The 27,010-nt window shown below is 37.9% G+C and overlaps 1 protein-coding gene across 10 annotated transcripts in view; it reads right to left on the reverse strand.

Moving 5' to 3' along the window:
- The window catches only part of HECW1 (HECT, C2 and WW domain containing E3 ubiquitin protein ligase 1), a 236,242-nt gene that overhangs the window by 71,697 nt on the left and 137,535 nt on the right, over positions 1 to 27,010 (reverse strand). For 6 of the 10 annotated variants that reach the window (XM_085570306.1, XM_021531975.4, XM_021531973.4 and 3 more), the window contains 2 exons: positions 19,624 to 19,702; positions 10,375 to 10,544 (listed from right to left, as the gene is read on the reverse strand). In XM_085570306.1, the coding sequence (XP_085426432.1) occupies positions 10,375 to 10,544; positions 19,624 to 19,702 (249 nt within the window). The remainder of the gene's footprint in view (positions 1 to 10,374; positions 10,545 to 19,623; positions 19,703 to 27,010) is intronic. The other 4 variants (XM_085570302.1, XM_021531974.4, XM_021531968.4 and 1 more) reach the window with 1 other exon arrangement.

The following is a 27,010-nucleotide window of genomic DNA, read 5'->3' on the forward strand; positions in this document are numbered from 1 at the left end:
AAGGATACATGATCACTCTATTCAGACACACTTTTCAGATAGATTATTTTGAAATACCCCCTTTTCTATTCTTCTGTGCCCCAGCTTAAAAAGGAAGAACTCTGAAAACTCTATTTATCTGGACCAGTCTCCTAACCTGGTTCATGCCACAGTCTCACAAAGAGCTCAACCAGAAGGCAAGCCACAGTACAGGTTACTGTCACAAACAATACTGGGAAAAACAGGAACAGCACCATCTAAAACTGCTCCTGTCACCAAGTGCATTGAAATATGTTGATTGCTGTCTCAGCTGGTCTGGTCACAAGAACATCTATTTGTCAGTAATGTTTCAGTAAGCTTTTAGAGACTGTGTGCATGCAAATCTTGTAGGAACAAGGAGAGGGATATTTTAGGTTGCAGGAACAAGCATTGGTGCATTAGGGTACCTGGAGATGTCCCAAAGCTCAATTTAAAAATAGTAGTGAGGAGGAAATATATTAGGTAACTTGGCTTTGCTTTCTCCTAGACTGGCTAAATTCAGTACAGTAATGAAGCTGGTGACACAAGTCACAATAATTTTTCCAAACATCCACTACTACATCAATAAAAAAAGCATATTTGTGCTGTGGTGCACAGTAGTAGGAAAACTGTCAAACCACTGTTCACCTGAGAGGTCAGTATTGATGTGGAAGACAGCTTCTGTGGTAAGTGAATATTGAGATAGATGAAAGGATTTTTCTAGCTTTCCCCTTGCCAAACCCAATCTTCACAACAGAATCATTCTCTGGGTTATCAAGGCCTGGAGTAAAAGCCCTAAAATCACTTGCTCTATTGAAACATGGCTTAATTCAGAGATGCGTAGTTTAAACAGCTTCAAGTGAAATCAACATGGGTGGAATATTCTGTTAATCACAGCCTGCAAAAATGCAAATAATCAGAGAAGCACAATTCAAACAAGAGCTAAAGTGTTATTTTCTTCTTGTTTTCTTTTACATCTTTGCAACAGCTACCAATTAAAATAAATGCACCAAACAGGAGAACCTGAATTCCCCATGTATAATGGAAAGTTGCCCTAAAAAATAAATTGTCTTACTATTACTGTTTCACCTGCTAAAAAACTTGAGTATCTACCAGTTCACAACACTTGAAAGCAGAAGAGGGGAATTAACTTGGCCTCTACTATCCTGTCTGTCTGGAAGAGAAAGGACTCTGTGTTTCATGGTCTTATCCAACATAACTAACGTAAAGTACTAATATATTACTGATGGAATAAATTAAATCCTCTCCTTGACTCATATTTATTAATTATCACACAGTGGACAATTTGTGAAAATGAAAGCATAAGCTTCACATCTAAGTTTAAAAAAAAAAACCCAAACCCAAAATCCCAAACAAAGGAAAACAAAACAACCCTATCATACCCCAAGCCCCCCAAACAAACAAACAAACAACAACCAAACAAAAAGACATTGATTATAAATTCTGCAGTACCCTTGGGCTAACACTCAGGGATGTTGTGATTAATTATTTATCCCAAGGAGGGGTAAAAAAGGAGGCTGCAAAATCACAACAGAGATAAAAATCAACTGTCTTCAGGAGGTGGGAAGTTTGATGAAGCTTCTAACACATGCCCAGAAACTTCACCATTGATAACCAAAAGACCTGCATTTGAAGAACAAGTCTACTTATATTTTTTTACATTACTATTAAAATTTTTAATGTAAGTCTTCTGTTATTTGGAACTTTTCTTACTCTTATAACTCATAGTGTTACAGAATTAAGTCAGAAGTTCAGCTTTCACATTAATAAAAATATAATTCTCATAGCTGCAGAGGAAAAGAGTACAAAAACCTTAGCATAATAAGCCCAAGCATACTATTTTTAAAACACTTCTGATTTTTTTGACAGTCATTACCTGAAGCCAGATTATTTTATCTTTTTCATCTGGCACTCACTACTGGGTATTTTCTTTCATAATCTAAACAAGCAATCTTTACCCCATATGCTTTCACTGGGCCACAGCTCACTTTGTGGGCTTGTTCATTGATTATTCTTTCCCACAAAAGCTTAAATCCTTTGAATCACAACCACTAGTGCAAACTCTGCAAGACTGGTCAAGAACTTCATGGAACCTGCTGGAATACAAAGTCACTAAAAACTAAATTTTACACTGAGACTAACTGTAGAAGAGTATACTGAAGTTTACATAAATGGGCTTCTTTTTTTCACACAGTCAAAAAACAAAGTGAAATTATAATCTCTGGCAGTTCTTTAATTCTGATGTCATGACTTGTTCCAAACCTTTAGTCTCTCCAGCTGTTCAGAGGTCTACCAAACTTGACAATGGCTTCAAGGAAGTGGTTTGTTACTCTGTCTGAGCCTTTCTTTTGCTCAAATTAAAAAAAAAATATTAAAGGAAGTAATGAATTTCAACACAGGTACTAATTTATCTACCAGAATAGCTACAGTTTCAAGTCCAAAGTCCAAGAAGAAAACTTTGTCTAGTGACTGCTTATGTGTTCATTTGGTTAATAGTAGATAACAGGACACATGTAAAAAACAATTCATAACAATTTATTTGATTCCTAGAACCTGAAGTTTTCACTTGATCTACAATGAAAATTCAAGTAAAATGCATTATATAAAATGTAGGGAACAGAACTCTTGCAAGTAATGGGCAGGCCCCAAATTAATATATAATCTACAGCAGTCAGTGAATGAACAGGTAACAAACAGGAAATTAAATCTCTATTTTCTGATCAGCCCAAGCAAGTAACTACAAATGCATTGCCCTGTTTATCACACCAACTTGCTGCAAAATAACTCTTAGAACTGGAGATGATACATGAGACAGCACACTACACAGAGGAGATACTGGACTGCCTCAGCAGAATGAAATGCCTTTAGGAGTAATCTGTTTCTCACAGAGGGCCTGGCCCTAGAAATAGTTTCTGACCCCATCTTGTCAATGTGGTATCTGATCCTTACCAGCTAGGAATGCAAGAGCTCTCCTTTATAGGAAAGGTAAGCAGGTCCTCCACTGAAAAGATGAGCTAGTGAATTAGCTGCCCTTGTGACTGGAGGAATCCCAGACTGAAAAACCCTGTGAGTTAGAGGCTTTGGAAAAGAGTATAGACCTCCAGAAGGGAAAACCTTTTTATTTTCCTCTAGAAATGTATTAGGCCTGTTAGAAGTAAAGGTTGTCTGTCAGGTATATCCGTAAAAAGAAGTTAAAATCAGAAAGTCTGAACACAAGGAATGATTGACATCCCCTGATATACTGGGGAAAAGTAGCACTTGTGAGCTGCAGAAAGGAGGCCTTGTGAAGGCTGGAGTTTCCTAACCTCTGGAATGCCTTGGCCATGTCTGCATTAGGAAGATTTATGGTACAATGTGAATGGATCCAGAGAGCAAAGCAGCTGGTGCTGTGCACCTGACTACCACATCCAGACATGTTGCAAGGGTTTTACCATGAAGCGACTCCAGGCTGGTGCCCTGGACTGAACTTCCATTTATTGTCTAAAAAGCACCTGGTGCACTCCTGGAGCACATCTGTTCACTTAACTTCTCCTGAGAGATTGAATTCATACACTTCTGGACCGAAAAGTGGTGTCTTTAGTGGGGAGAGCAGGAGATTTGCTTTAAAGTACATCTCTTGAATGAAACACAAATACTATTATAGATGGACTCAGAGAATTGTTAAGAACCATGATCAATAGAACAAGTTAGTATGTGTATTATTTTCCCAGTGTCTTCTTCAATTATTTCCTTTTTAGGGTGTGATTGCATTTCTCTAGAATGATGATGTCTATGAGGAAACAGACTTGCTCAGGATGCAAAGTCATTACATTCTCTCTATTTTGCCCATTTCTTCAGCCATTTGTCAATGCCTGTCCCACTTGTTACAGTGGCAAGAGATGCTTCGCTCCTACACATTTAATGCAAAGAGGGAGTAGGATAGGAGAAAAAGACCATTTTAATTCGTCACTTACAGAAGGGCTACAGCATTATAGCACATCTTCTTACACACTGGAGAATCTGTACCAGGCTCATCCTCAAAATGCCCCTACCAGTAGAAAAGCTTTAGCTGATACTTTCTCAGGCAACAAAAATCAATAAGGTATAATTAATTATTTCCATAGAAATACAGAAATGGAGGGAGAGTAAAGAGCAAAAGTGGCATGAGAAAGAAAATCACAGCAACATATTTCCATGTTAAGCCTTCTTGGGTTAAGCAGTGTATCATCAATTTTGACTCCAGTCAGTAATAAGTCATTAGGCTTCTCCTTTCATTTACATAGATTTTACACAGCTGCCTCTTGCAAATTCACTCTCTCAGAGATACAAATCAGAATCAAAGTTACCTAGAATCAGCTGAGATTTTCATACTCCCACACCTTCTCAATTATCTAAATGTATATCTGATTTTACATTCCTGCTGGCATTTTCAAGCACAATCTATAAACACTGTAGTAAACACCACTGAAAGAGTTTCAGACAGTAACCTACTTTTCAGTGCCTATTTGCTTCCAGGCTCAGCAATGGTTTTACAGACACAGATGATTAATTTAATTAATGTGAACAGATATTGAGGGGATCTTAATGCATGATGCATAAGGTAAGGAACAAAGGCCCATGCTAATGCTGACCTGGCAAAATGCATTTGTATCCATTTATAAGAGAACAGAACCATTTCCAGAGCTTGGAATAGTTTTCATAGAAAGCCAGCTACTGGTGATGATTCATTTCTATGTTTTATTTTTACCAAACTTGTTTGCATCCCTGAATACAGATGGATTCCAGTGAGTCAACAGCACTATCAAGAAGTTGTTGAAATGAACAGAGCATGTCCATTAGCACCAATCAGACAAGTTACAGACAAGTTAAATTCTTTTAAAACAGTAAGTATAATAATTGGTAGACAGTAAAATAAAGTCAGTACAATAAAGATAAGTAAATTAATGCACTGGTGGCAGGAAAAATTGGGCTCTTGATTTGGAGTTGAATAAGCAATAGAATTAAAAATAAAATTTATTTGTGATATCCTTAATGTACAGGGATGATACAAGCAGAAGTAAATCTTAAAAGGCTGTGAATTACATTTGATGGATGAAGATAAATTTATTCTTTCAGCTGAATATTTCATTAGTGGGTTTTGATTCAAATACTCCAGTAAAACAATTACAGTCTTAATGCACATGGCACTCTCTCTCTGTATTACTCTGTTCTTCATTCAAAAACCTCCTCTACATGTCATTATTTCCCCATACAACACTACTTGCAACAACAACTGGATAAGCTCATCAAGAATTCCAGTTTCTTAAGCTTTCTACAGTAATCCTTAGTGACAGGACAAAATACTGCAGAGTCAGTAGTGCCAAGGGCAGAGCTCCACTTCTGCCGTGGGTGGAGACATGCCTATTCCTACTAGGAGAGACTGCTGGAAAACAGCAGTGACTGCAGGGGGCCAAATCCAATGGAGTTCTTTATTATTCTTCTTTCAACAATTGCTGGGGGCTTCTTCTCTACCATAAAAGGGATTTACATAAATGCAGACATTGATGTTCTAAAGTCTGATTCACTCCCTTCTACTGAACTCCTTCCAAGTCAGATAGGGCCTTCAGAAAACGGTCTTTATGGATTTCTCCCTCAGATCCATCTCAGAATTGTCTACAAATTTATTAGCATAGCAAAGACTGAAAATATTTGAAGATTCTCATCAGCACAAGTATATAAAGCGAGCAAGACTGATTGTCTTCTAGATGCAGAAGTTGTAAGTAAAATGCAGAAGAATAACATCCTAAAAAAATCTAGATGATTTTTCACACCATAACGCATTCCTGAAGAAACTAAAGGTGTCTTGGACTTTCACACTTCAATCATCAACAGACACTAAAATCTGTAGCTGTAGAGCTACAGCTTGTCTGTGTAGCCAAACAATGTTTACACTTTACCTGGACATGTGTGCTAAAATGTTATACAGGGAAGCTGCCACGAAGGCTTCACTCAGTCCTGATGACACCTTTGGTGGAAGTCAAACTAAATTCAGATTCTGGATTTCACTTCACCTGTATATTGTTTTCATGCTTTGGTGTGAAAGGCCTCCAAGTTTCTACAGCATATTCTTTTGTGTTTGGCAGTAGAAAGGAGAAAAACTTATCCAGGTTAAACAATAAAGAGTTCAGTCAGTGTGATGTTTCTGTTGCTTTTATTTTGGTCTTCTGTTGAAATTACAGAATGATTCTGTGAGGCCATGGTAGGACTGTCAGCATTCAAGTGTTCTAAATATTAGATCAAAATCAGATCAAGCACACCCACTTAGTTTAAATTCGTAATGTTGAGTCAAATATATTAAAACATTTTCAATGGTTTTACTCTGTTCTGGAAAGACTCGGCTTTGGTCAAGTACCCACTGCTTGTATGACTCTAGGTTTGTGTGCTACATCAGGTAGCACCCATTTTATCAGCCAATATAAAACCTCTAGAGAGGCAGAGAGTTAACATAAACCCACTATTGCCTGATCTGGCTACTTTGCCAAAGTGTTTTTCAGTCCCAGAACTGATGAGTGGTCTATCACATACCCATTCAGCATTCAGGATCACAGAATCAGTGCCCAAGTTATAACTCTGCATTAAGAAAAGCAGTCACACGCCAGCACTCAGATAGTGAGCTGTATCTTGGTGTTCCTGCAGGCACCATCTAAACTCAATGCTTCTATCACTAATGATGGCTTGCACTACAGAAGCCACCTCCCACTGGTGTTCAAGCCCCTGAGTGTTTCCTTCTTCAGATTTTGCACTGGTAATCTCAAGAGGCAGCTTATGTGAGAAAGTATTCAAGTGCAACATTTTTGAAAGGTTGTGAATTATCTGAGGTGCAGAGAGCATGAGTTACTCAGCTGAAAATACTGTAAATCTGTGTATCAGATCTGACATACTAACTGCTATTTGTTAAGTGCTCTTGCTCTCTGCTTATTCACATAAATTAATTTACTAGTGAAATGTGGCTGTCTTCAGAGTGATAAGACAGCCATACCAAACACTCTTTTCTCTCAACTATATTTTAATAGTGTTTGTAAAAGCTGAGGCAAAGAAACAAGGAGTGAAACTGCAGGAAGTTGAGCTTGTTTTTAACCTAGTAGTGGGCTCCCATTTTAGGGCAATCTACTCCTCCAGAGTTAGATTATTGGAGTTGAAAATCAATGTGTTATTTAACAGGTGACACTTCCTACTACTTTAAATGTGCTGAGCAGTTGCATCAGCCAATTTTTATAGTTGTCTCATTGGTCATCTCATTCCTCAGAGCTCTCCTTCCACTCACCAGTAAATAAAACAAGAACTGAGGAAACAGTCCGCTCAAGCTGCCATAGCTAAGAAAGAAATACCATAAATATATCTAAGGTGAAGTCCAGAAACCTTAAGTACTTTATTTGCCAAACCACAGTATCTCCTATCCAGTTGGAGGTATGTGAACTCCTTTTTAAACCACTTTGCTTTGTTCCTGTGATCTATTACTTGTCTGAACTGTGTATCACTTCACTGATTTCTGAAAAATGAAATATTTTTAAATTTTCCAAACAATATGACAGTATACACATTGTTTAAATACGGAATGATATGGAAATAGTGTCAGTACTTTTCTACTATCTATATTAGAAGATAAGCATCCACCCTTCTCAATTCCACTATGTATACACAAGAGTTGGGAAATGGGCACTTCCTTCTGAGGTTTTCTTAGCATTTTATCTCCAATCAGCATGATAGGACTAGTCACCCTTTGTGCTTTTGCAACTGACTAGGCTGGCAAGGCAATACCTGCCTAATCTGTGGCTGTAGAGTCAAGCTGTCCAGTGCCATGTGGTTACCAGGCACTCATTTATTTAACATTACAGATGTTTCTGAGGAACATGTGAAAACATAAAGAAACATCTTCAAAATTACATCCCTCTATCAGGAGAAGTCACCACCTTGGGCTTTAACTTGTCTCAGGAAACAATTCTTAGTGTGAGGGCTTTTTCACCTCTATGGTGAGCTCTGCTGCAAGTGTCACTTGCTACTCCTTATCTGGAAGAAATTTCCATTTCCTTATGTCTTCTTGTCTAAAGTACTGCAAATCAGAGCAATGCAAGAATAGCTTTAAGTCAGGTAAACTTGTGCTGAGCAGCATCTGAACAGTCTATGAAATGAAGATGATCATCAATATTATATGAGACAGACAAAAATTTGCCTGAGGTACCAGGGTGCTCCAGCACATTTGTATAATGCAGGTGGTTACTATACAAACAGAACAGTCTGGTAAATATATGAGGAAGAATACTAGAACAAATTAATATAAGTAAATCAGTCATCTTTTAGTCTGTAGGACTTTTAGTGCTGAAGCCCTTGAAAACTGAATTGACTCTGAATTTGTTCAAGTGTAATCAAGAACATATACAAAGATCCTAGTCTGCAGATATTTCAAGAATTTTATTTCCCTAATCCAGATTTCTTCAAGTTTAGCATCCGATACAAATCAGATAGGTCATTCAATTGAAAAAAAAACAAAAGAACATTTGCATTCTATACACATGAAGTGGCAGAGAACTAAGAAAATAATGACCCTTCTGAAATAATACATCGCTAAAATTTGTTTTTGTGAAAACAACTCATGACTGATACTCTTAATGAAATGGCTATGAGTCCTCACATTTTGTCACTTCATATATTCACATCCATGAGTGAAAAGGGTGGACAGAAGAATGGCTGTCACCATGATTCAGCAGCAGTTTTCAGTCTTCCCTCTCCCCTTGTCCCATGAAGGGAAAAAGGTGCAGAAAATCAGGCCTATGGTCTTCTGTGCAGCAGAAACCAATGCAGCTTTTCAGTAACAAAAGAAGGAGTTCAGACAGGCTGGTTGCAGACTGCAGCACAAATGCACACAGTTAAGCATCCCAATATTGGCTAAGGAGAAGGCAGAAGGAGAACATGCTGAACCATGGCTTGGCTTTTTATACTCCCTTGTCACTCACAGGCTAACAACAGAAAGGGAGAAGCAGCATGCTTGCACGCAATCAAGAAAATCTGGGGGCTGAACAGCAAAGCTGGAAGCCAGCTGTGCTCTTTTGCTTTCCCTTGTCCATAATTAGGCCATTTCATTGTTTCTCCTTTTCTCGCTGCTAAACTCCACTTGGAAAAGAAATGTCAGCCCACAAACTCAGCCATTTGGCACAGCTTGAAGAGAAGACGCCTGTGACATTTTAACAGGGTCACATCCCTATGTACTGAGCATCACACACAGAGAGCAAGTTTCTCCTTCGTACCTGCTCCCCTCTAGTTCTGTGTCTTATGCACTTCACTGAAAGGTCTCTGCCAGCTGCCTGATCCTCCATGCCAGTTCTAGCTTGACCATGTCCACAGCTCAACCTGGGACCTCTCAACCAGGTACATCTGATGCTTGGCTCCACAGAGAAGTTATGACATAAAAATGTCCTCAATTAAGTCCTGCTAGAAGACATTTTTCTCTGACTAATTTCAAGGTTGTTTTCCCAGTCATACAACCTCCCCCACCCATCACATAACCTGATGTGGTATCTAGTTTTTCCATGTAGGAGATCAATCCTATTTCTGCTTTTTGCCCACTCACAGTTCCATGTCTATAGAGTTTGACCTAATTATCCCTCAGCTACTTTACAATTTGCATTATAATTTGAATAAATCTGTGCAGTGTATTTATTTACTTTGACTTTTTCCTGCAGTGGAGATATTGTTGTGACAGAGCACACCAGTAAATCACACCCAGGATGTCAGGCTCCTTTAATTCCAAAGAGATTCCTTGCTCTTTGCTGCCTGCTGCCATTTTGCATGTAATTTAAAAACAGCAGGCAGCAATTGAACTCTCAGAACTCATTAATACATACAAGTCCTTCCAACAAAAAGAAGCAGACTAGAGACTATTTCTTCAAGGTGATGGCCAAATGTACCAAAGTTGCCTTTGATTTGTTTTGCCACTGATGCTTTTCAATCATATTGCTTCTCTTTATTTGCATGCTGTACTTGTTATGCTTCATATAATGTCTCTGTGTAAGAACACTAACAATCTAGCAGCAGCCTTTCATGCTAAACAAATTTATTTTTCAAGTCTGTTTTATGCCTGCCTTCAACAATTAACAGCTTTATAAATTACACCAATGAAGTACAACCTACGCTGAAAGGATACTGGAAGTTTTAATGAACATCTTTGTAGCTAATTAAACCTTTTGTACTGAGACACGTAGTCACGAAATATATCAAGTACAGTTAGGTGAACAACTATTTAGCAAGTAACTCAACTAAAGGAAAAAAAAAAAAAAGAAGGATAGTACTATAATAATGTCCATGTTTTAAGAAAAGTCTCAGCTGAACTCTCCAACTTCTTACCTCTCCTTGCCAGACAGGGTTAACGGTGTTACATATGATCTTAGATCTTTTCTCCTGTCCATGGTGAGGAAGGGCTGGGAAGATGCTATGTTTTCCAGGCTGGATGGAAATCTTCAGGTAAGGATCTGGATTGAAGAACATCCCCTTCTTCAGACCAAAAGCCTGGAAATCTGAAAGGTAAAGAACCAGATTATTTTTCACATTCCAGGAATCTCTTTGGGATGCTAGGAGCAGTGTTACAAACTCAAATAATATGGCAGGAATGTGAAAAAACTCACTATGTTTATTGTGACAGTGTAATGCCAAATCATAATGATCTTGTGATTTAGAATTTACAAATTATGACATAATGAAACCGCAAATTTACAGCCTGATTGTGCAGATTGATTCAGCTTCTAAATCAATATTTATGCAACTTCAAGTGATATACTGATTTTTCTAATAAGCTGAGCACTTGCTCAGCCTGACTGTAGTGGAAGGACTACTCTGAAAAAGAGATCCTGTCATTTAATGTCGACATCATGGCATTTGATACCCAATGGATGCCATTTTTCCTAGGTATCAATTTTACCACTTTACAGATCTTACCTTTTACACCACTTTTTTTCTATATGAGAAATCATTTTACATTTTTTTCCCACTTTAAATAATTTTCTTTCCTGCATAGATTAACTTCACCTTAGGAAAACTCTTGTCTATAATATCCAAATTTTAAGCAGGGCTTTACTGTTTCAGAACTCCCAGGGAGCATAATATATGTTGCACACACAAAAAATGCCCAGGCACTTACTTGAAAATTTCCCCATAACATTCTGAAGAAAGACAAAATGCCTGTTATGATCTGTCCCTGTGAAGCTGATGAAATGCAAACTAATCTGCTGGTATATCATTAATTTTGGCTCAACAGACACAGACTGACCCCTTCGGTCTTCTCTTTTTTCAGATGCATTTCTAAGCTTTCTTTGGAACATATAAGCACTTACTCCTATTAGTGAGTTCTGTAGCTAATTTATTTTCCACAACTCTTTGCATGGAGATTCTTCTCTCTTTAAAGCTTTATTTCACATCGAGCTATAAGCACTGTATTGCATTCTGCCTATTTCCTCTTGCTGTATTGGAGAGATAAAATGTATTAGACATAATGGTTTCTAAAACTGCATAGAAGCATACCTAAACATTCAATTTAAACACATATTTTTTCTTCTGGCAGTTTTTGAAAACATTAATTTTCACAGTCTTCTAATTCTCTTCTGATTAAAAACCCAATTATTCTGGCAGGTTGTGGGAGACCATGAAAAACCCTCAAGGCAGATAATTTGGATGACTCTGAAAATCATATGCACTGCACACCATCATCAGTATTTTTTTCCAGAAAATAGCTATATCAAACCCAGTTGTGTGTTGCTCCCTTAACATATGGTAATAGCACAATACAATAACACAATAAAATGTGCAAGTTGAAAAGAATTGCTATTCTTTCTGTAGGTTTTAATCATCTATTCCACCACACAATTCATGTTGCAGATATTCAAAAACTGTTGGACAGATGGTCCTGAAACAGACTGTATTTTAAGAATCTCATTCTTGAGACATTCTCTAACAAAAAAAAAAAACACCAAAAAAACAAACAAACAAAAATAGAGGACATCACTACTAAGAGTTTATTTGAAAATACATTGCTGAAACTATGTATAGCCACAGTCCTAGCAATCCTATTATCACAGAAAGAAAATGATCTGTTTCAAAAAGATAATACTGATTTCCCCCCTACCTCCTTTTGTTTTCTGAATGCACAATCTCTGTGTAACTAGCATGTATCTCATCTAACAGCCCTACTGAAATTCTATATGGCAAACTCTTTTGCTTTGGAAGTTGTACTGTTAGAAATACATTCAAGATATAGAAATCAAGTTTGCAAAATGAGTATGAATGACCAAGACTAGCAATGCATTAGCTCAGGCTGCTAAGATATGAGAGGAGAGAAAGATCTCTGGGATCTTATTTTGTTTCTCTCTGATACTTCCTCAAAAAAGCCTGAAACTGAAATATTCATTGCTATATATGTTTCTGGGTTGTTCTTTTTTTTCCTTCAAAGAGAGAGACTATGCTATCTTTGGGTACCACTGAGTAACAAAATAATCTACTGATAGAAAATACCTAGCACTCAATTATGTATACTTATAGATCATGTATCATAAAGAAAATACATTGAGGATGACCTACCAGCCTCTTTCCAGTTATGGGAATTAGAGCACAGCCATGAATATGAAGATACTCTTAGCCTCAGTTAATAGTCTCATTTTTGTATTCGAATGACGAAAAAAAAAGTAATTTAGCAAAACACATGGCACAAAATTTTATTTGTCTAATTTTCTTACTGAAATTACACAGTACAACAGATTTTTTTTTAAATAAAGTCAATTAGAAACTTAAATGTTACTGTCCAAAGTAAGAATATGGCTAGCAGAATTAGCTTTTCTAATGACAAATATCCCAATTATATATCTCACCACAAATTCTCATCGCTGTGTAAAACAGAGCATCAAAACTGAAAAAGCTCTTAATAAATCTACATGGATATCTGCAGACAAGCAGTACTTCATTCCAATTGAAGCAAAATCTATCTGTAAGTCCTGTAACTATCTGCTGTAACTTGCTGCTGTAACGCTTACCGCTCCAGCATAACTCCCCAACAGAAGGATCACAGCCATTCTGCCTTGCCAAATGCAAATATTTTTCTCTATCATATTCAGAAAAAGGTTCAGAAGATACTAAACCTTTAAGTGAAGGTCTGAAGCTAACCAAATTTAAATATTTGGTTGAATGAATGAATTCCAGATGGCTAGGACATACCTTGCTGTATGTACACAGTAATTTTAGAGTACATTTCTTGGAGGCATATGAGGAAATGCTACAAAGATAACTCATCTACAGTTTGCAAAGGTGTATTTTCATCCAGTCTCCTAAAAAAATATACCATATCTTTAATAACATACCATATGTTAGTTTCTCATTTAGTCGTAAATCACACTTTAGTATGAAAGAGGTTATATACATCTAACAATTTAATGTCAGGCCATCTCTCATGACAGATGACAGAAGGAAGAAATCCAGGTAAAGACAAAGTAATTACAGCCTTTCAATGACACAGAGTTGCACTACTTTTAAGTACATGCATTCTGTTTCAGCTAGGCTCTCTTCACTGGAGAAAAATGGCTTGTACTAACTGCTGCCTGCTGCTGTCCCTAAGTGACTTATGAATTTGTTCCAACTCCAGAGTTTTCTTTCTATATATGCTAATCTCCAGGTGCCTGGATGACACCTAAGGAAGCTTTACACTAGGTCACTTGCATGCACATACTCTATGCCCCAGAGGTGTGCTGTAGACTTCCCTGTCTGCTTTATAAAGGAACATTTAGCAAATCTATTCACCATGAAGCATCACAAACTTTGTGGCACTGGTGACTGGGTTTGTGTTGGAGACTATTTTTGTGGTGAACCAGTGTATTTATTGGAGCCAGGTGGGGATGTAAATTCCAACCAAACAGCTAGAACACATCTGTGTTTCACAATGTTTGATTTTGCCTCAATACAAATCATTAAGCTTTCAAAAGACTCAGAAAAGTCACTTTTTGTCATGCTCAGCAAGGAGATTCTCTGACAGTAATGATGAAATACCATAAAGATATTTCAATTCCCTGCAGACACAGCAAGTATTCAACCAGACCCATGCTCCATATAGGAGCATGACAGAAAAGGATGGAGAATCAGATAGAGAACCAGACTCTGGAGCAATCTGTTATCTAAATTAATTACATTTAGTCTGGTCATCAATATGTCAGGAGTAAGTTAAGGGAGCTTGAAGCTGTTCTCCCCAAGGGATAAGAAGACTTTGCCAATGGAAGTTTCCTAGAAATAACACACAAGGCTATTCTGTGCAGTTTATAGATGTGTCTTAAGAAGACTCAGTCCCTCTAGTCTCCTGATGGTTCATATTCTACTGAATATTCTACTGAAGATTCCAGAGTCTACAACACAACAGATCAAAGAAAAGTAAGTAGCAGAGCTACTAGTTGTGAGAAACTGATACTGACTGATATTTTAAAATAGATGGCAAATTCCTTTCAACAACTGCCAAATATTGAATGTTCTTTGTGTTCCCAAGCACCATCTAAGTGATGATAATTGATGTCTTGCAATTATTTATACTGGCTCTTATGCAGAGGTTATTAACCCTAAGAAATTCTATGGTCAACCCACCAAATTCACATTTTTTATATTTAGCATACTAGCCTCATGATCTCAGAACCAGGAAATGAGACATATTCCTTATGAGCCATCTGACCCCCTGAGGGAGTGAAGACATCTTGAGTTACGTCAAACTTGCCCAGAATATACCTAAAGCCAGAACTAATGAAGTTCACAGGACACTGGAAAGACGCCGGTCTTACTGGAATGACCACGGTCAATTTAGGTTATGATCTAGCCTGAAGAATACCAAAATGGAATTTATTCTATGATCTGTTCATTAATGGCAGAAAGTAAAAATACTGTCATCTTACTGTAGTTCATGTACCAAAGCACAATAAACCATCTTCATAATCCATCACAACTAAAGAGTTGCAAATTAGAATGTCAATGGACATCTCCATCACTTCCCTTCAGATTTCAAGAGCTATCAGCTCTGGTTCTGACACCAAAAAAACATACTTGAACAGGACTGGTATCTGGACAGACTACCAATGAGGGAAGGTAATTTCCAGGGTGCTGATATGTCAGTGGTTTTTTTTGTAGACCTTGGACAGGATAAGAACCTGTCTAAGAGTGCAGCAGTTCAACTACTGAGCTGAGCTACATAAGATATAGGCATGGCTTCAAAAAAAGGAACAACAAAACTCTGCTTACTCAAGATTCAATGGGAGGCACATAGGCTGCCTCTCAGTCATGTGCTTTTAAAAGAATACTTTTAGTTACTGTCAGTGGAACAATATTTCAATAGTTAGAGCACAGCAATATTGCATTTACTAAAATGCCAATTTGACTCATAAAGCAGTGTATGACACCAAGCTTCATTTGGCAATCACCTCTTTGGAAGAAGGTGAGCATGGATTTGCAGAAGTATTGCATCTGGTATAATTTAGATTTCAAGAAGCAAATATTAAGGAATCTATTCTAGAAATCAAACAGTAATGTGCAATGATAGGAAGTATTAAAATCCAACACAGCAAACAAATGCAGGGGAATTGAGAAAGATACTACTTGAAGTACAAGAGATGATTGACTTGATCAGCTACTGAATGAGATTCTGCAACTGATGATATGCAAAAGGTTAAATAAAATGCTTCTTTTTGCTCTCAGCAATTACTTTGAAAGACTTCACTTTCATTTTAAAATAAAATGCAGGGGAAAAAAAAGAAAGGGCTAGCATAGTTGCACAGGAAGGTTTTTTAAGGTCTGAGATTAAAAAAAAAAAAAGACTAAGTGGATCAGATAAACCAAAACATTTCTGTCACAAGGCTCCCAGGCAAAACATTAAAGACAGTAAAAAAGAGAAGAAAATATTTTTTTCTAGCTGTAAATGCTTCAAAGAAAAACAAAAGGGTTTCTCATTTGTTTAAAGAAAGGGCAGTAGAGGTATTAGGAAGAAAATAGGTGCATTAATAAATGACAAACAGTAGTAGAATTAATTATCCCAAAATGTCTGAGAGACAGGCTACCTTTTTAATCATCTTTAATCATCAAGAAGGAAAACAGAAAAAATCTGAACCATTATTATGAACAGCTTATCAAGCAAGGGAGTGTTTTTATCACTGCAAGTGATTAACCACTGGAGCAAAGTACCATCTTGGTGTCTGTCCTCAGATCCTGAACACACACTTGTCTGTGAGATATGTCTGAGCCACTCACACAGAACTCACCACCATGGGATAAGGTGTCCTGTGTTAAATAGGAGAACGGAGAAGTCAAATTCAAAGCCTTCTGAGGCCTTTCAAACTGCTAGTCTAGGCATACTTCATAGGCACAATGTGTACTAGACGTGGTCAAAAGCCACCTCACTTTGACACAAGATCTGACAAGTAAGAAAAAGGTGTGGGATTAGTAGCTATTAAATCAGTCACTAGGATTTTAAAAAATCGTTGGAAAATAAAGTGCATTGAATATCTGCATTCTGATCAAGAATTTCATGCTAATAACTACTGTCAGAGTGACCCTTAGTAGATCTTATACTATTTTCAGTTGTGATTTATGCTCTAACTTCTATAAACTGACAACTGTTATTACTTTAATACCTGGCCTGAAAGACACAAAAACAACCGACAAGATTCTCTGCGATGTGTGATGGAGATAAATGCCTGAATGTTTGTGAAATATTCAGATCTTCTGGTAATTTGTTCCGCAAGGACACTTTTAAATAAAGTGTGCAAAAACATGAGATATGTGAAATATTAAAGCCTGAAAAAATTTATTTGATGCAGCTTAGAGCTAGGAGGCATATTATGCAAACCTTATGATAACACTTTCTAAATATACCAGCCAACAAGACTGGTTTTAGGAGCTTTCAGCAAATGCATTATGCTGCTGTTAAACCATGAACCTGCAAGTGAAGTCGCTGGTACATCTCAGAAAACTTAGCACATTTTTCCTTCTGTACTTCATGCAAGAGAGCTCTGATGCTTTTCAGCCACCTTATCAGAAGTGTGACATTCACTGGTAACAGTGGAAAAGGCATGTTTGAAAAGTAATAGCAAAGTGGACTGCAGAGTTTCCCTTAAAGGCTTTTTACAGTCTAGCTAAATTATGCTTAAAATATTTCTCTTGGTATTTTAAATAATGAAAGCTATAGTAATAGAGTCATCGTAAAAATTATTAAGAAGCTTAATCATGGGAAATTATCTTCTTTGAGACCAGTGTTGCCAGTGAACCTATTAATCTAAACCAGCCTTTCACAGGAACAACTTCTAATCTTCAAGGAAGCAAACATGAAATAAAAAACTCTCCTAGTGACATAGTGCAAACTCTGTTATTTCCATTCTCAAGAAGCTAGTCATATTCTTGTGCCTTGAAGGATCATTTTACACCTTTTTCATTGTTTGACATTTTTATTCAATCCAGAAATCTTTTCTCAAAAATACCCTCCAGTGAAACAGTTGAATTTTGTCCAACCAAATACTCAATAAACTACAAAAAGAATAAAGCACTTTGTCAACAGCTTTTTAGAAAAAAGACCTGTTTCCACACACAGTTCATTTTAACATAGGGTCTCACTGGACTCTCTCAGTGGTAGAGAAAGCCATACAAGTCAGCTGAAATGCACCCATGTTGCTCAGGATTTCTTATGATTTGGCCTACTTTGAGATTTTTCTCTCCCACTCTAATAACTTTTTCTTCTAAAAAAATTATATGGCAGAAGGCATAGCTCTTCTTGGATTCTTCAGATTACAGACTGCTTAGGGCATGATTCCTCTGTGTTGGTGCAATGGGCTCCAGTCACACTAATGACACTCCAGCAATCTTTTTTTAACTGCAACTAAATCAACCATAATCTGGAAATCTAACTTTTAAGTAATGACTGTATTAACTAATGACTGGAAATGACAGTATACCAAAATATAGATATTGAAAAGGAAAACTCTGTATGAGGGACATGGACTTGTGACAACAGAGAGATTACTGCTGAGATAGCAGTGCAAATGGAAAGGAATTCCAGTTCCTTCTGATGCTTCTGGGACGTCTGTCTTGATCTGCATTTTATTAACTGAATAATAGATATAGGAATAGCAATAATTTTGCTTTGAGAGAGACAAGATTTTGTTGCTGTGGTGTTGACTAAGAAGGTAATTAAAAAATCCTTGTGATGTGTTAATCTGTTCATTTCAGAAAGATTGAAATGGAACTATTTTGATAACTTAGATTTTTGATAAAATAATTGCCAAATTATTTTATCAAAGCTTTTCACATACCTGGCTGTGATGATGTTGTTAATATGGATGCTACATATATGCAGATAATTGCTTGTGAATCACAGGGATAAGATATCTCAAATGTATCATGAGGTATGGTCTTTATATACTTTAAATCAAGCTGTAAATTAAATACTCTAGTTTATAAAAGAGCCCAGTTACACCACATTTTACTCCTCTTGACACCTCCTGGCTTACTAGGCCAATGAATCTGAGAGAATGAAAAACTTTAACTAGTTCTGGGCCACATTTTCTGTTTAAGATTATTTATGGCCATTAAAAATATTAAGTCCACTTCTTTATTTCTGTTGAGCTAAACCTGTTGTTTTATCAACTGATGGGTGGATGTCCAGTGTGCAACTTGGAAAAAGTAAGTCATGTGTTAAAAAAGCCTTGCCCAATGTCAGTCTTATCTACCAAAACCTCTCAAGAACCACAATGGCTGACTAATTTGGAAAAGCACTGGCATGCATTGTTAATTGAAGGAAGCTTGAAATAAATCATATGGCTAACACTTAAACGCCTATGTTTGTAAACCTTTTGAACTAGGGTAACACTTTTTACTCTGTGCTACGTGCTCAGAGAATTTCCAAGTCAAGTCAAGCATTTTTCTTTTGATCTTCCAGGAGCTAAAAAAACATGGAAACTAACCAGTAAGCATAAGACTCCAAAATAAGAGTCATGCCCATAACCAGACTCTTTTGACAAACTGGTTTCTGTCTACAGACGTAATTTACATGTTCTTACCAAAGCTAGATCAAATGGTTACTAGCTGTAACATGGAAACATATTTAGCCTTTAAAACCTGCAGTGACATGCCAAGTAATGAGGCTAAGCCTCACCTATCTTCATGCAATGCAAATGAGTGAGAGCAGTCTTCTGGCTCAAGAAGTCTGAGAGTCACTTTTGAGCAATATAGAGAACCTTCTGCACCACAGCACATGGATCTGCCTCAGGTCCAGACCATGACTGTGGAACGTTCTTTCCAAGGAACAGAGTACTACCACAAATCCCATTTTGCTCTCTAAATAAAGCACATGCCTTTGATCTTGCTTTCCATGACTTACATGTTTAATTGTAAACAGAAAAACCTAATATGGCCCCAGAACTCTACTTGAACAAGCTACTTCAGCGCATAAATCTCATTGAAGGAAATGAGTGTGGCACTAATAATAGATATTAATTCTCTGTCTCAGCATCACTTCTAGAGCGACAGACAAAAAAAGGTCCTAGTAACTTCACTCCCAAACCCTTTGGGCTTAAAACTTACTTATCAGCAGTGACTTACCTGACAATGAAAAACTTATCAGTCTCCGACTTCCTTGTCCCTGGACTGAGTCTTCATTGGTGATGCTTTTAAAAATCTGCTGGGAGACAAAGAATTATGAGAAAGAGTAGTCTCCAACAACTCTTGAACAGAGAATTGCTTAGTAACTGTCTTTTTTACAGATTTTTAGTTTTACAACTAAGAATCAATTATATGACCAGAGTTCAAAACCATGTTTTTATCTAGGTAATTATTTAACCATTAATGGCCTAAGTCATCCCTGCCTAAAAGCTTTCTCTTAAAAAAACAGAATGATGTAAAAATACTACTGTAATTTGAAATAAAGCAGTTCTTCACTCAAAAATGAACTACTTATTAGTCAAGAGATAAAAGTAGTACATAAGGATGGGGATGTGGCTAGCACCTCTTGAAACAACTTCCATCTTTATAATACCTTATTACTCATGTGGAAAATCTTATTACAGAAGGTTTATTGCATACCATTAAGAAAGACTTCTGAGAGATTACTAGTACCCTGCACAAAAAAACCACTGTGAATTATGCTAACAATATGCATTGAGGGTGAATTGGAAAAAAAAAATTAAAATCCATAGATTACTCTTTGTACTCCACAGTTCAGTTTTTAATGTCAGTCTTTGGTTCAGCAAATTTATTGGTGATCTGCTGTTGTGCAAATTAGGCCCCAAGCTGCCTTCTGCCTGTGATCAGAACTGGGAAGCAAGAACACCCATGGGCCAGTGACTGGGGCATTAGGCCCCACCAGCAGCAGTTTTTGTGTGGAGTCCCTGAGCAGGGCAGAGGAGATGCCATCGGATGTCAGACTCCAAGCTCAGCAGGGAGGTGGTGCTATGAGTACTGCTTCCCACCGACTTTGGAGTCAAACCATGTGCAGCTCTGCCCCCGGGAAGCAGCAGCTCCATGTCACTCCTGCCACTCAGCTTTCAGCCGAAAAAGAAAAACAGTGTTTATGCAGTGAAGTTCCAGTTTCTGGTGGGAAACAGTAACTGAAGTCCCACTCAGCTGTGACTCATTGCTCGGTATATTAAATATTGTGTAGTCAAGCTTAACTTAGAAAACAAGCTGCTCTCTGCCCCCAGATAATGCAAAACCTGGGCAAGTGAGTACTTAGCCCAGCTAGCAGGGATTAAATAACCTCACATGGATGAGACCTAGATCAAAAACCCATGGACGAATTTAGACATCCTTATAAAGTAATGGGTTCTGCTGGACCTGACTTTTAGTAATAATCATTTTGTTTCTTCCAGATTATCTAAATGGGATAAAAGATACTGAGTAGGGCAGGACTATAAATAAATTCCAGTAGAAACATCCCTATTGGATCACAGCTAATTAGTTGCAGTTGCACTACTGGACTTCTCAGCAAAGTAGGTTTCAACATGTTTAAAGAAGCCACCACTGATTTCTGGATAGACACCCATCTAAATCAGAATATATGTGACTATGAGAATTTTATAACAAGACCTCAACAACCTTTGCCAGCCAAAGTTGTGATCCTATCAAGAAACAATGACATTTCATTGTCAACATATATTTTTCATACTATGTAACTGCCTGATAATTATTACGCATTATGCTTAATGCTTACTTTTATGGTCTTTTCATTATTTTGTCCAGCATATAATGAGGCCAACCAACCCAGATATGCACACATGTACAAAAGGTGCTTTTTTCTAGTCCTTTAACATTTGTCTGGGGTTTTATTCAGACCTGCTATGTATGTCATATACCATGCTAGTATGAATAGCCCAGCAGACACTCTGAACAAACCAGGTTGGATCTGATGGGGTCCTGCAAACCTGTTCAAACATTAAAAATATTTGCTATTAAATGACCCTTCAGGGGTTATATCTACATTAGTGAAACTATATTGAGACAGTCATAATAGACTGTTGTAACAAATCCTGATAGAAAGCAAGGCACCCTCAGCATGGTCAAACTTGCACTAGCAAAGCTTGCCATTTATTCAAGGGGAGTAATAACATATCCAGTCCTGTAAGTTAAACAACAACAAAATAAATTTATTTGCTCCTGAAGGGTCCACCTGTTCTGTGAAGTAGATGCACCCCACAGTGTCCTGTCAAATGCTCACCTTTCAGCCATACAACCAGGGGTACTAAAAGCCAGCCCTGCTGTGCAAACGAGTTCCACCCTCAGTAGCTGACCCCTGCATAACTCCCTCAGATGCAGCACTACATCAGCATGCCAGCCATTTTGAGAATACCTAGCAATTAACCTTAGCAAAATGAAACACTTAATGGAAGCTTTTCCAATTTTCTTCCTGGCCAGGTGGACAAGGAAGGGAATGTACAGCAGAAAGGCTGAAGGAGAGAAGCTTTTGTCCTTTGGTTTGAGACCTGTGATTCACATTAAAAACGTCATACAACTGAGCCTCCTGTGTAGCTGTATCATCACAAACCTGTGCTCCTCATCCTCCAGTGGTCTGAAGGCACCAGTCTGCACTCTCCTCACAAACACACAGCACCCTCTCACCCATGAGAAGCATGCCAGGGCACATGCCAGAGCAGGCTCAGGAACACACAAACATCCTCTCTCAAAGAATAGGAAAGGTAATAGGAAGGTAATGAAAGTCATTATACTTTAATATTCGCATTTCAAGAAGTCAGAAGGAACAGCAAGGAAATAAGGAAGACAAGTCTTCCAACATTAAGTCTGATTTTCTTAAAATAAGAAGAGCTATTTGCTGCAGTTTGGATTCACTGTTTTCTAATGCAATACCAGACAGTCCCCAGTAATGAGGACAAGGCTGCACTTGATGTAGAGTAGGGAAAAAGAGCATGAGTGGTCACCAGAGCTCATCAGCAGCCACATCAAATGGGTTTCATAGTATCTTCAGGCCTGGGATAGGGATGTGCACAGGTCATAGTGCTCCTGCTTGCCATTCATCATGGCAAGGAAATACAGACTGATTTTAGTGGCTGCAATATAATTACATTGGGAGTTTTATCACTGTAAGTAAACCTTGAATTTAGTCATCAGGAGGTAAAAACCCCTCTATCTTCTCAACTGCCACTTAAAACACAGTTAGTCGACAGACAGACAACATTCATCTCATCACTTGACATCCTATGGGCTTGAAGTCCTTCACATGAAAAGGAGCAAATGTCATTTTCCCTCAATAACTTCTCAGTTTTTCATGCCATTGAAGTGAGAGCTCAGTCGGAATTAGCTTAATCTTTTTAGTTTATAATGCCATTTTTTGCACATTGTGCAACCCAGCCTAATTTTACAGGTCCTGCTGATACAAAACAGAATGAATATGCTTTTACTACACACTTCTGCTGTATTTAGACATGAAGATGGGACATGAACTTTAAGCCTAGCTGAATCTCTCTCCAAAAACCAAATGTTTCTTGAACTGGATTCAAACCTCCTTTTGATTTCTTTTAATGTAATTGGAGCCAGTATCATTGCCACTGATGTCAGCACATACATTCAAACACTAAGAGAAGCATCAGTACTTCTTTTATAATATTCTCTAGTAAACACACACTGTAAAATCTTCTGATCTGTGATAGAGTTTCCCAACCTCTAAAGCAAAGCAAAAGATGACTACCAGCACTGGTGATTGCCAACTGTGAAACATGGGAAGGTACTTGAGGCCAGACTGAAGCCTGTTGGGACTTGCTGACCTCAGGAAACAGTCCAGCTTTGGTAGTGCTTTTCGTTTTTGCAGTACACAGAAAAAAGAAGACTGAAAGCTAAAAATAATAGCCTTGTCCTGGAATCACTTTTCCTTGTGAGTAGTTCCTGCAAATGCTAGAAGGAAGTTATGTGACCCTGAATAAGAAAGGAGGCAGGTTTCACACAAGGAAAGGGTGCCCTTGAGGCACCCTTTCTCTTTAGCCATGGTATGTGTTATGAAAAAAATAATCATTTTGAGAAAGCCCAGAGTTCTTGCTGAGGCAAAATTCCAAGCATATCACTAAAAATTTGTCTAAGCAAAAAGCCAGAAAGAACTAATTAAAAATATCTCCTAAAATACCTTTCCCTTCACTAATCTACCTAAATATGTGAAAGAGTTATAAGGACAATATTCTTCCTCCTGAAAATAAAGTGGCTTACAGGGCACCCTTAGGATGCCCCTATTTAACCTCCCTGTTGCTCTAGGTTATGATGAGGCAAATACCTCTTGACACAGCTGTAGTGTAAATATGGGTCTGAAAGTTAGGAAGAAACTAATTGTTGTAACTGTGTTTACCTGGTGCTGTACTAGCAAACCTGCTTTTGGACATCGCAGTGGCACCACAGTAATAGCGCAGCATTGCTGCCAAAACATCTTTTGCAGCATTAAATTCCTTTTATCATGTTGTCTATTGTGCAGCAAACCTTAACAATTCTTAAAGTCCTGCTGATACAAAACAGGATAAATATGATTGTATTATGTGCATCTACCACAGCTAGATATGTACAGCTGACAAATACAAACACTTACTCCTTTTCCCACACACAGCACAGGAAAATACTCCTATGTCTTAGTGCTCTGTAGCACTCCTCCTCTCCAGAAGGAAAAGGATTTCTGTCTTCCACCAGAAGAGGACATTTTTGGCCACTGCGCTTGCATGAAGAGATTCAACAAAGCTAAGTGAGTTTTCTTTTCCTACAAGTAGAAGAAACACCTAGATTAATTAATCTCAGTGTTCATTGACAGCCAAAGCACTTCTGAATCAGTAGCTTCTGCTGCAAAAGAATGGTGGCATTTAACTGATCCCTCCTCCCACAGGTCAGTACTTCTTTTATTTAAACAGTGGGAATCACAGTGATATTAAAATCAGTGCTGCACTACATGTTTGCTTTCATTGACTTTATATCATGGATGTGACCTCAATATAATATATACTGAGCCATGGACATGGCTCAATATAATCAAGTTCCCATTTTACAAGATGCTAATTAAAACCTAGAATATTTTACAATGATAGCACAGATTGTAACTGCAGTAATATATAACACAAACAGTCAGCTACTGTAAACTTGCAAGGCTCTAGCTGGGGCAATATTATGTATTTGTGAGAGCTTTTCTTTTAAAAAGTAGATCTAAGGACATATCAAAGTATTCAGAAAAGCTCACACTTCCAAGTAGTACTCTCCAGACCTATAATCAAGTCTACAATGAAAGAAGGCTGTAAACCACAAACGTAAAGCAGCAAAATACTTTCTGTTTGTACACACTGGCTCTGAGGATGAAAAGCAGTAGATTAGAGCATTGTGAAAAGGGAAGGCTACAATGCATGCTTGGTTCAAATCAAAAGTGAAAAATAGACTCAACTTAGCCCCAAACCGTGCATCAGCAAACAGAAAAGGTATTGCTAGATGTGACAGAGCTAAAAATGTGGTATTGCAGTGCAAAAGACAGGCCATCCAGTCACTGCCTGCAGTGTGCTTACTTCAAGCTCCAGTTCTCTGTTTTCTGCTTTTCAAGACCACTGAACTTGCCAGTAGATTTAAAGCAAAATAAGTAAGGTTAACAGCCTTGCTGATTTCAGTTTAAACCAACTTAGAGCCATTGTTTTAATAGACCAGAATGTACATGGCACAGGAGTCCAGAACAGTCCTCAAAATTTTTTCTCCCCTAACCTATTTCTGTTGGCTTTTACTGTTTCACTCTTGACTTCACTGAATGCTTAACATTAGGTTAACCCTTCAAAATAAGTGGAAAAAGGCTTACATTTTCTACAGCCCAGCCATCAAACATCTTATCACAGTAAGAGAATATCAGACATCATCCTGAGTTTAAACTTCATATACTAGCATCTTCTTTAGAGAGGGAATTCCTCAGTAGATCTGCAAATGGGTGAATATTCCTGTTTCCTCCCAGGTGCTGAATTTAAACTGTTTTGTACAAAATTTACTAAGCAAACACAGACTAAGTGCCTCCTTTCACACCATCACTTGGCTTCTTCAGTGAAGAAGCTGCTCTGGGATGTAAGGGGCAAATTCTGAAAGGAACAAAGGCGGATCTGAGCTCCCTGACTGTTACTGAGAGCATTATATCTGTCTATAATCCCAGGCACCACTTTGAAAATCTACCCCTAATTAGTGGCAGTGCTTCAGCTACAACCCCCACTCTGCTAACAGAATTATCCAGCTCTTGAATGCAATATATTCCACTTATCCTGTTAGCTTGTTAAGGCATTGTGCTGGCACAGTGGTATTTTTCTATCAGGTGCTTCCAAACAGCTGCCAGCTTCTCTGGCAGCAGCCTAACTCCTGCTGGGCGCTCTGCTGCCGGCTCTGCCTCCCTGAAGGACTGTGACCACACACACACAGAGGCTTCCCCATGTGCCATGGTCAGCAGCATTCCAGCCTTGTAATATACCACCTTCTCAATGCCTTTCCCTAATTAAGTTGAGAACCTGCCTTTTGTGGGCATATGACAATTGCCCGCTCTCTGCAGAACACATCTTTTGCCCCACCCTGCAGCAGTGTTTATTGATTGCTTTATTTTTCCCCAGGAGACAGAATTTTTTCATTCCAAAAACTCTTGTCCTAGAAACCTCTGAAATAGGTAGCAAGGAAGTGAGTAAACATTTTTACCCTAATGGAAAATGTTATGAGTTCTTTCACCAGATTCTAGATTACAAACTGCGTCAGTCAAACTAAAATACTGGGAAAAAACCCTGCTGCTTAATGAAGCACCTCAGTGACATCCTCTAGAAGGCAACTATCAACAGGCTTATGACAAGAGGACATCCAGCGAGAGTACATACCAAGTATATGGAGGTTTCCATGTTGGCATGAAGATATTCCATATTCCACAACAAATCCTATATGCATAGAATGCTCTTTCAGCATAACCAGAATCTCAAATAAGCATGTTGGGAGCAAACACTTCCACTTAAAACAAATCAAGGACTGAGGCAAGAAATCAGTACCTCCCATAGAGTCCAATATCTTTTTCTTTCAAAAATTTAATAAATTTAGCTTTTTAATGTCTTCAACAGCTTTGCCTAATAAACTTCAATTATCCTTTGGCAGCAGAGGAAAAACTTTGATTAGAGATACTGATTTTCCTTCACTATTTGAAACTTCATTTAAATAGTCTTAGATTTTCAGATACTGAAAGACAATCACACATGCATGTGGTAGACTTTGGGTTTCTGGCTTGAGGGCTGGGCTATATCTAAGCAGCAGATATTTCACTTTTACCTATCAAACTTTGGGGAAGATTGTTTTCTGCAGCATATCCCACCAACTGCCCCCACACTACCTCTGAGCCTGCAGGTTATTTGGTGCCAATGACCCCATGAACCTTAAGAAGTCTCTCAGCAAGGTTAAAGTGGTCCAAAACATGACAGTCTTTACAGACCATGTGTTCAAAACAAACCCCAGTTTAGTTAGCAGAAAA

This window comes from Lonchura striata, chromosome 2 (assembly GCF_050655825.1).
Source record: "Lonchura striata isolate lonStrDom1 chromosome 2, ASM5065582v1, whole genome shotgun sequence".
Taxonomy (NCBI): domain Eukaryota; kingdom Metazoa; phylum Chordata; class Aves; order Passeriformes; family Estrildidae; genus Lonchura; species Lonchura striata.